We start from the raw sequence: 10,460 nt of genomic DNA, 5'->3' as shown, positions 1-10,460 counted from the left end.
CCTCCCAAAGTGCTGGGATTACAGGCGTGAGCCACCGTGCCCAGCCTGTAAGTAAAGTTTTCTTGGCACAGCCGTGCTCGTTCATTCGTATGCCACTGACAGCTGCTGTTGCCCTACACAGCAGGGTGGGGACCTGCTCTTCATGGGAGAGCTAGTTGTTTCAAGCAGTGGTCCCCAACCTTCTGTGGTCCCCTGTGGGTGCTAAGGCATAGGCTGTACGGCTGCAGTGCCAAGAATACTTCCTGTCTGACCCGTCATCGGAGAAGTGTGCCAACCTGTGTTCTAGACTCCCCATGACTGGCATTGAGCCAGTCTCCTGGCACTCTCCAGTGACGTGCACACACCACTGGCATGAACTGCGGACGTCACGCTCTGCGGCCGAAGCCTCGGTGTGCATCCGCAGCAGGAGGGCGTCAGTGAGGACTGCCCTGTCCCTGCTGCGCTGGTGCCGGCTGTGCCTACAGACGACTGTGCCTGGAGTCTACACTCAGGTCAGCCAAACGTCCCAGCAAGTCCTTCAAAGCAACTCTTCTGATCCAGGACCACACGTCGCGTGTGCTCTGATGCTTCTGAACAATTTCACCTCCTGAGATGTCCATTTCTGGGAGTGCAAGTCTTCCTCTCCTGGTGACAGCTGGCTGAGGCGGTCCAGCCTCAGGACGTACCAGGAATGGCTGCATAAGGAGATCCGGGGCAGGGGGCCCACCAAGATGTTCTGCCCTGTGGGGGTCAACACTGGCCGTGGTCTGCCGGCGGCATCCAGGGACGGTCTATCTAGGTGAGGCCGAGGCTGCCCGCCCCTCGCTCCCTCACCCCCTTACCCCCTCACCCCCTTGCTGACAGCAGTGGGCTGACCACAGCCCCAGGGAGCCCCACAGGAAGACTGGCCTCCCCGGCACACGCCCAACAGGGTGAGACACAGTCATCACCGAGGCAGGTACACAGCACCACGGGACTTGCCACCTACCTACCCCCACTGGGACCATGGGCCACTGAGAAGCCACGAAGGCCATGCTTCCAGCAGCGACCGCGGCGGCAGGACCATCAGGAGGCCACAGGTGCCACGACTCCTCTCTGTGCCCAGGGCTCACCTGTGCCCAGGGAGACCCCTCCAGTGCGGTCCCGAGAGCAGACCCCCACCAGGCAACACGTCTTATGAAGGCCAACACAGCCTCAACCCAAACAACGCAGGGCCCGCAGGCGAGCACAGCCACACCAGCGATGCCATGGGGGCGTGGCGGTGGTGGGGCCTTCTGGGTAGACCAGCCTGCCTGGGTCCACAGCCAGCTCACGCACTGAGTGTCACCCAACCTCAGAGAGCCCTGCAGCCATCTGGGAGACGCTGCCTGCAGCTCAGGACTCAGTGCGAGCAGGTGACGGGCTGGGCTCTCAGACCTGCTATATAGAACGTTAACCAGGCCAGGGGCAAAGCTAGTGTGGGTGACCGTGTGGTCAGTTCTAGGCTATTTCTATTTCTGTGGGGAAGGGGAAGTGAGGAGATGCATCTGTCAGTGCAGCCCACGGGCAGTGGGCATGAGAGAGGCCGGGAGCCGGGCAATCTCCTCACGATACTACAAGTGGTGGCACTCAGGTCTCCCTGCCGTGGAACAGGCTCCTCTGGCCAGGCCAGCGGGAGCAGCTGGGAGAAGAGACACACTTTGCATGTGGAATGTGCTTCCAACACGTCTGAGTGCAGGGATTGAAGCATCCTTCTAGTGGGAGGGGAGGCCTGCCAAGAAGCTCTCTTTCCAAGTGACCCCACGGTGGCCAAGCTGGTATAGGGCCTACACAGACAGGCAGGAATATTACAGCCCTCAGAAAGACTGCGGCAGGAAAAACGTGTTAACCCAGTAAACGTTTCCACCCAGACGTGACTGTTCTCCATCATCCGGGCAGCATCCCCCACTCCGTTTCTGAGACTGTTCAATGGACAAGGCCAAGTCCGTCTCCAGCTCGAATCCGGACCCTCCTTCCAGGACAGAACCCCCAAAGACTAGGGCCATGATTAGTGTTTCATGTCTAAATAGCTGACAACATAGGCGCCAACATTTCCCAATAAAAAACCATATTACCGGCCGGGCGCGGTGGCTCAAGCCTGTAATCCCAGCACTTTGGGAGGCCGAGACGGTCGGATCACGAGGTCAGGAGATCGAGACCATCCTGGCTAACACGGTGAAACCCCGTCTCTACTAAAAATACAAAAACTAGTCGGGCGAGGTGGCGGGCGCCTGTAGTCCCAGCTACTCGGGAGGCTGAGGCAGGAGAATGGCGTAAACCCAGGAGGCGGAGCTTGCAGTGAGCTGAGATCCGGCCACTGCACCCCAGTCCGGGCGACAGAGCGAGACTCCGCCTCAAAAAAAAAAAAACCATATTACCTCTGGGTTGACAAAGTCATTTTCTACCCTCTTATCAACCCCAGTCCCTAGAGAGCACAGGGTCCTGTCCACAGTGCTCCTGGATGGACACAAAGGTGGCACAGGCCTGTGGACCTGCCATGGGGTGGGACAGGACTGGTACAAGCATGAAGAAATGGAACTAACCTGAATACTGGGCTGGTCTGTGGGGCTGGGGCCAACCACCACCGTCGGAAGGCCAACGGGCAGATGCAGGCTGGACTGAAGCTGCTGAGGGCACCCCAGGGGCCCCACCGCGTGGCTGGGGCAGGAAGCGCAGCAGGTGCTGGTGTCCAAGGTCCTGAGGAACCTTTATCCCGAGTCCATCCAGGTAAGTCAGGCCGCCTCGCTGGGAGCAAGGCTGGGCCAAGAAGGCGCGGGGTGTGGCCCAGTTCCAGGGACGGGTCTGAGCTCAGGGACTGGTGCTCCAGCAGGAGGATAGAAGCCAGAGAACCAAGCACAGTTCGGGCACAGAGGCCGGGAAGGGACGAGTGGTCCTGCGGCTCGCTGCAGAGCTCGGGGACCCAGAGGGCAGTGTCCAGACTGGGGTGTTCAGCGGCAGATGAAAGGCTTAAGCAGAGAGGACATCACAGGAAGGTGGCAGCGGGAAGTGCTCGGCCGCCCGCCACACCAGGAGCCTCTCCTGCCGGGTGCTCTGAGGTGACCCAAACCCGTCCCATGGATAGCAGTGAACACACCCTGCTCTCTGGTGCTGAGCCCCGTGAGCCATTGAGGAACTTGGAAAATGGTCTGTGGCTGCAAGGAGCCTCTGGTGGCTTCTACATGACTACAGTGTCTTGATCCAAAGAGATTCTCTGCAGTGGAAAGGTCGCTCGCTCGTTTGCACGTTCCCACATCTGACCGGGCTGATTTTCTGGGGGTCCCCAGGGCACGGAACACAGTGCACATGGCCCTGCGCCCCCACCAGACGCTGAACACGAGGGAGCCACGGAGCAGGCGGCCGGCGAGGCTCGCACTGTAGGGCCTGAGTCCACAGACGGCCCCAGCTCAGGGCTTCTTCCGAGGGTGGCGTTTCCGATGGCGGATGAGACAGGAGCTGTAGGCAAAGGCTTTCCCACAGTCCGTGCACTCGTAGGGCTTCTCCCCGGTGTGCGTCTTCTGATGTTTCAGGAGATTGGAGCCACAGTTAAAGGCTTTCCCGCACTCCCCGCATTTGAAGGGCTTCTCTCCCGTGTGAGTCCTCTGGTGTTTGGTGACGTCGGAGCTGTGCCGGAAGGCCTTCCCGCACTGCACACACGGGAAGGGCTTCTCTCCCGTGTGAGTCCTCTGATGGCGAATGTGGTCTGTCTTGTGCTGAAACATCCGCCCACACTCACTGCACTCATAGGGTTTCCTCCTCTGAAAAGGAATGAACACGGGAACCCCCTCAAAGTCATCTTTAAATGAAGCATCGAAGGCATCAAAGATGTGCTCTTCGTCTTGAGGACTCAGGCGGGGCTCGGTGCGGGGTTTCCTGGGCACCGTGGGCCCCTCGGGTGGCTTTCTGTCCCCGGACGCCTTCTCCTCTCGGAGTACGCCCTTCTGCACATCTGCTTCTTCCCTCAGGGCCGGCGTCTTCTTTTTTCTGCCTGCAGGCTTCTCCATCGCTCTGTTCCTTGGAAGCGTGAGGGCTAAGGGGCTGCTGACTTCTCTGTTGGCCCCACTTCCTCAAGAACGGCTTGCTTCCCACACATCTCTCCACACTCCCAGGGCGGGACTGATGCTCTGCACCAGGAGGCCAAGGGCCACCATCCTCTTGGTGCTGGGGAGAAGCAAGAACATGAACCTCAGATTAAAGGTTTGCCTTTCAGGGGCTGTGGGGTTCGGGTGCGGCCCCTCCCTTCCCATGTGTTCCCCCACAAGTGTCTCAAACGGAATTGCTGATCTCCCCAGAGTTCCACCTGACTCACTCTCCCAGCCTTTCCTTGTCTTGGTGAAGGGATCAGCTGCTCACCAAAGAATCCTTGCTCCTCTGCCAGGGTTCGGGGTCTGCACACCGTGTCCGCAGGATCTGATGTGCCCACCAACTGCCCTGCGGCTTCCCTCCTCCACTCCAGAATCCCCCTGGTTCCTGCCCTAATCTCCGTCTCCACCACACTGGGCTGGGGACCAGTCACTGTGCTTTGGAGCTACCGGCTGCAGGGCCACACCTGCCCAGCAGAGGGTGCTTCCACCCCGAGGCTGGGTCCTGAGCTCATGAAACCAGGGCTGCCCCCTGCCATGGACCACAGCAGCCAGCAGACCCCTCATGTCACAGCCTTCCCACCTCAGCTTCCTGAGTAGCTGGGACTACAGGTGTGAGCCACCATGCCCAGTCATATTCTAAGAAATAATATTCCGTACCCTTTGTATTAGTTCTTGGTCAACCAGGCTGGAGTTTGAGGCCAGGGTTGAGCCTAGGTAGAAAGTGGAGCTGAGATGCATGTCGTAAGTGACATATCTCAACACATAAATACCTCGAATTCTCGTTGTTAAGTCAAGAGGATGTTCGTGGTCTTCCCTCCTCTCCCCCACGCATGCAGGTAACACATAAACTGACTACAGATTTCCTGTCTCAACAAGGACAGGATCTGGTCTTTTCTATAGGAAAGTGTTTATATGACTCAGTTTCAGGCCAACGTCACTTTCTAGGGCTCTATCTAGAGGTGGCGTATGGGACGAGGCAGATTAGGTGGGCGCCACAACTGAAGAGGAAGGCCACGTGTGCTGAGGGAGGATGTAGGCATAAAGCAGCATCTCTGCTGGGGTGGGCAGGGGGAGCCCTGGTGCCCAGGACAGAGGATCACAGCCTAAACTGGCTGGAGTTTGAGGCCAGGATCCAGCTCTGGTAGGAAACAAAGGTGAGAACCAAGAACCAACACTAAAAACCAGTCGAGCAGCTGTTTGCCTCATGGGCAGGGCAGAGCTGGAGAAGCCGCAGCTCTCCAGGGCACAGTTAGAAATCTATTTGGCTCTCTGCACACTCCACTCCATGGCGGGGGTGGGGGTTTGTGAACCTGCTGAGCCTGACACCTGCTGCCCGGGGCCTGTGTGGGGGTCCTCCGTGCTGTATAGCACTGTTCCCTCTTCCGGACACTTGTCGCTGCACGTGTAGCTGGTCACTGACATGGCAGTCTCCTTACGTGGCAGGGGCTCCTGAAGGTGAGGATCATGTCTTTTTTATCTTCAGATCCTGGTCACATACTGTGCTCAGGGAACATTCTCCATAATGGTCCTGTCGATTCAACTCAGGCTGGCAGGTGCCAACTGGCAGAGACTGGAATGACTCACTTCTCTACACGCTGCCCACCCTGAGACATAAAATACTTGTTAAGAACAGAATGGACTGGCCGGGCTCGGTGGTTCACGCCTGTAATCCCAGCACTTTGGGAGGCCAAGGCGGGCGGATCACAGGTCAGGAGATAGAGACCATCCTGGCCAACATGGTGAAACCCCGTCCCTACTAAAATACAAAAAATGAGCTGGGCATGGTGGTGCGTGCCTGTAGTCCCAGCTACTGGGGAGGCTGAGGGAGGTGAATTGCTTGAACCCAGGAGACAGAAGTTGCAGTGAGCAAAGATCGCGCCAGTGCACTCCCGCCTGACCACAGAGCAAGACTCCCTCTCAAAACAAACAAAACCCAACCCCCACCCCACGCACACACACAAAACAAAAGCGGAATGGACTGCAGCGATTGTCTTGGCCTCACCTCACAGGCCTGTAGACAGGAGTGATTAGCTAGTTACAGACGGCGCAACCCACGCTTACTACAGCCCTAAAGGCTGGGGTTCTGGTTCTGTCGTGCAACTCCAGCAGAGCCCCGTCGCCTCTCTGGGCGGAGGACCGTTCACCTAAAATATGAAGCTCTGGGTATCCGCAGGCGGTAGGGGCTACCTAGGAAGCCTCACTCAGCCTGGTGCCTCCCTCCACTACTTTCAGGGATCTGGGTCTCACAGAGAGATTGGAACATTAGTGGGCTTGAGATTCGAGGGCAATCTGCACTAAAACAGCCTGCTGGGTCCACGGCCTGTCAGGGGCCAGCTAGCTGTGCCAAGGCCTGAGATGCCAGGCATCTGAGCCAGGCGGAGGGACGCGCCAGGGTCTCGTGCGTGCTCCTAGTTAGAGGTTCGCCTTTCAACGCCACAGCCCCGCGGCCCGCGTGCGGAGCTAGGTCGGCCTCGGGGCCGGCGCCCGGGAGGCGCTCAGAGCCGGGTCTCGCCACATCCCTGGAGCGCTGGGGTGCGGGGAGGCGGCGGGGCCCATACCAACCCCGCGCGTTCTGGGCCGGAGGCGGCGGGCAGCAGCCCAGTGAGTACCTGGCTGGAGACGAGGGGCGACGAGGACCTCCCGCTGCAGAACGCGGAGTCGCCCGGGCCCTACTAGCACTGCTGGAGGGCGGGGAGAGGCGCGCGCCCCTCGCGGGGTCCGGAAGCAGGAAAGGGAAGGCCTCCATGCGGGACCGCCCCGCCGCTCCCCGCCCCTGCCCGCGTCCAGGTCCCCGTCCGGACCCCATCGGCCCGAGGCACCCGCAGGAAATGCCCGCCCGCTGACCCGCCCCTTCCGGCGGCCGCGCTAGGAGCCGGGGCTGGACTCGGTGGTGGTGAGCGGTGGAGGGCTCGGCCCGAGCGGCTCCACCCCCAGCCGACTCCGCCCCGAAGACCCCGCCCTGATCATGCCCCGCCCACTCAGGCTCCACCCCCTAACCGCCGTCTCGTCCGCAGGTTCCTCCCCGAACTGACCCCGCCCCTTCACAGTCCTCTATGGCAGACGCCCTCCCGAAGGCTCCGCCCTGATCAGGTCCCGCCCCGAGCGGGCCCCCCGCCCCTAAGCGCCCTCCCCAGCTCCCTTCCCCTCATGCCCCGCCCCCCCCGACCCCGCCCCGCGAGGCCCCGCCCCCACAGCGCGTCCCGGAGCCGACCCAGTCACTTAGGCTGCGCCCACCAGGCTTTCCCGAACCGACCCGCGTGGGCTCCTGGCTCCCGGCCCCCAGCGGGGAGGTCGCGGCAGCGCGCGGGGAGACTTGTCCCTGAGGCCGCTCCCTGCCCACCCCCAGCCCCAGCCTCCGTGGCGTCCACCGCGTGCCTCCACAGGAAGTCGCTGCCTCCGCCTTCAGCGCGGAAGGAGAACCGACGCCTCTCCTAGCTGGGCGGGCACCGCCTCCACCACCGCCGCTGCCGCGTGCACGCCCGTGCCAGCCGTCCCCTACCCCGCGGCCCTTGCGGCTCCTCCCGCCGTAGGCAGCGCTCCGGGATATGGTCCCAGCCGCTAGCTGCGCTCACTCCACTTCCTGCCCGTCTAGATCGCACTACGCCGCCAGGCCCGCCAGAGCCCCGCGTGTTAGTTCCCTACGTACCGCAAACTGGGTGTCCTAAAACGACGTCCGCCTGTTATCTCAAGGCTTCTGTGGGCCAGAAGGCCAGGCTTAGCTGGGTCCTCAGCTCAGGTCGGCCGCTGTGTTCTCATCTGGGGGCTGGACTGGGGAAGGATTGCTTTCCACCTCATGCGATTGCTAGCAGAAGTCATGTCCTGGTGCTTGTAGGACCGAGGGCCAGCAGGAGCTGTTCTCAGCTCCCGGGGGCTGCCTACTGGCCCCTGCTGTGTGGCCACCTGTGAGGGTGGGCAGTTCCCAGGGTGGTTACTTCCCCAGGGTCTAAGGGACAGCCCCACCCCCAGATGAAGTCCTGTGGAACAGAACCTAATTGTGGGTGACATGCCACCCCCTCTGCCCAGTTCTACTCAGATTCAAGTCACAGGTACCACCTGTAGCCAAGGGAACTATGGGCATGGGGCTGGCTCTGGGGGATCTCCTTAGGATATCCGCAGCATTCTGCCCCCTCCACCCACAACCCTTCCCATTTCCACTTTCTATATGATTTCCTTATTATATTTATTATTAATTATCCCACACTCCCACACTTCCATGCAAATCAGCTCTTTGAAGGCAGCCACCTGTGCTTGTTCTGGGTGCCTGGTGTGTGCTGGGCCTCGTGTTGTGTGGACTGAGTGAACGTGGGTGGAGATCTTAGGTGCTGCTGGTGCCGTGGCACCCTAGGAACTGCCTGCCCCCACCCAGCCCTCTCTCCAGCTGCCTCCTGGACTTAGCAAGGTGTTGAAAACCAGGCAGTTCTGTTCCCTCCTCTTCCCACCCGCCTCTCTCATCCTGTTGCTTTTACCTCCCAATGTTTTCGTTTTTGTTTTTGAGCAGCAGCAAGATTTATTGTAAAGAGTGAAAGAATAAAGCTTCCACAGGGGAAGGGGAGCTGAGCAGGTTGCCCTACCTACCAATGTTTTCAACCAACCCCTCTTGTACAGCCTGCTTCCTCTGTCCCGGCTGGAGCCCCATCTCCTCTCACCAGTACTACTTCTGTGCCCTGCCCTGGGGTCTCCCTGCCTTCATTTGGGCTCCTCTGTCCACCCCTCCTACAGCAGCTGGAGGGGCTGACTTACAGGGCAAACCCGCGGTGGCCCTCCCAGCTTCATGCCTGTCCTTCAGGATGAGGTCTGGGTCCATTAGCAGCTGCAAAGGGGCCTGCACATACTTGCAGGCTGCCCCTCTCACCACCCTTTCCCCTCCCAGGAGACTCAGCAGCAAATGCTTGCCCTGCCACACACCATCAGCTGCGTGCCTCAGCCCTGGGCCTTGAACACCCCTGCTCCGCCTCCGCTGGAAGGACTCTTTCCTGTTTTTTAAGACTCCACCTGTTTAAGCTCCTCTGTGCCAGCCCCAGCCTCACCCCTGCCATCCTCAGGCCAAGGCTGCCTGGGTAGCTGTCCACACAGGTTACATGCTGTACATGACCCTTGGTCAGGGCTTGTCTTTTTCATCTTTGTATTACCAGGGGCCAACACATAGCCCATAGCAGGTGCCTAATCCATATTTATTGAGCAATTGATGACTGATGTGGCTGAGAGAATAAGACTGACAAGAATGGCAGGCTGGGTGCGGTGGCTTATGCCTGTAACCCCTGCACTTTGGGAGGCCAAGGTGGGTGGATTGCTTGAGGTCACAAGTTCGAGACCAGCCTGGCCAACACAGTGAAAACCCGTCTATACTAAAAATACAAAAATTAGCTGGGTGTGGTGGTATGTGCCTATAGTTTCAGCTACCTGGGAGGCTGAGGCAGAAAGAATTACTTAAACCTGGGAGGCAGAGGTTGCAGTGATGCTGAGATCATGCCACCACACTCCAGTCAGGTGACAAAGCGGGACTGTGTCTCAAAAAAAAAAAAAAAAAAAAAAAAAGCAGAGGAAGGAGAAAGGTGTCCTCAAAAGAGACAGTCCCTTGCCTTCTAAATGAGCCTGGTGGCCCCTCCAGTCCCTTTAGGGGCATGGTGGTGGCTGGGCAAGCCCACCAGAGACTCCATGTGGTGCCAACAGCATTGTATATGATATGTGGGCAGAGGCCATTTCCCTGACCCGGAATCTCCCACTGTCACCAGACCTCCCTCTCCAGCTGCCCTGTAAATATGGAAAGAAGCTCCAAGGGCTGAGGACCCCTTTCCTGCAGGCAGAGCTTCCCACAGAGGCAGCCTCTCTGAGGAGGGGCTGGGGGCCCCAGGCTTTGCCACGTCTGTGCTCCTCATTTCTTTTGCACATCCCTGTTTCGTGCCCTGCCTGCGTGCTGCAAAGGCTGGAGCTGCCTGGAAGCCCAGGCCTCTTGTTCTGGGTGGCGGGCTGCCTCCCACGGCTGCATGGGCACCTCTGGGTCACCATCCTGTGTTCTGATGTGGGAGTCCTATTGCTAGTGGGTGGGGGCCCCAGTCTGCTCTGCAGGGACAGCCACCAAGGAAGAGACCTGAGGACAGCAGACAGGCACTTCAGTCTCTTAGCTTAGAGAGGGACAGAGAACTGCTTTCCTCCTGAGTGGCTTACTGTCTGGCTTGTTGGATTGAATGGTGCCCTTTCGCTTTTCCCTACTGCCTGTGCAACGGCCCGGGAGCTTTTCTCTTTTCCTTCTCCTCCTCCTCCCCCTCCTCCTCCACCTCCGCCTCCTCCTCTGCCTCCCCCTCCTCCTCTGCCTCCTCCTCCTCCTCCACCTCTGCCTCCTCCTCCTCCTCCACCTCTGCCTCCTCCTCTGCCTCCCCCTCC

At 59.6% G+C, this 10,460-nt stretch overlaps 1 protein-coding gene across 8 annotated transcripts; it reads right to left on the bottom strand.

Moving 5' to 3' along the window:
- Positions 1–3,366: 3,366 nt before the first annotated feature.
- Positions 3,367–10,324, bottom strand: ZFP41 (ZFP41 zinc finger protein). Of its 8 annotated transcripts, none has more exons than XM_031935924.1 (4): positions 10,245–10,324; positions 7,726–7,979; positions 5,516–5,683; positions 3,367–4,155 (listed from the first exon to the last, which is right to left on the bottom strand). In XM_031935924.1, the coding sequence occupies exon 4, from the start codon at positions 3,996–3,998 to the stop codon at positions 3,402–3,404; it is 597 nt and encodes a 198-aa protein (XP_031791784.1). In that variant the 5' UTR covers positions 3,999–4,155; positions 5,516–5,683; positions 7,726–7,979; positions 10,245–10,324; the 3' UTR covers positions 3,367–3,401. The 8 variants fall into 8 exon arrangements, with proteins under 8 accessions (XP_031791784.1, XP_023083801.1, XP_023083803.1 ...); XM_023228033.3 differs by lacking the exon at positions 10,245–10,324 and adding an exon at positions 8,820–8,959; XM_023228035.3 differs by lacking the exons at positions 5,516–5,683; positions 10,245–10,324 and adding an exon at positions 8,820–8,959.
- Between the last annotated feature and the right edge of the window lie 136 nt (positions 10,325–10,460).

The sequence above is a fragment of the Piliocolobus tephrosceles genome, chromosome 7 (assembly GCF_002776525.5).
Source record: "Piliocolobus tephrosceles isolate RC106 chromosome 7, ASM277652v3, whole genome shotgun sequence".
Taxonomy (NCBI): Eukaryota; Metazoa; Chordata; class Mammalia; order Primates; family Cercopithecidae; genus Piliocolobus; species Piliocolobus tephrosceles.
Note: the sequence above shows the minus strand (reverse complement) of the source record. Positions and strands in the feature narration are given on the sequence as shown.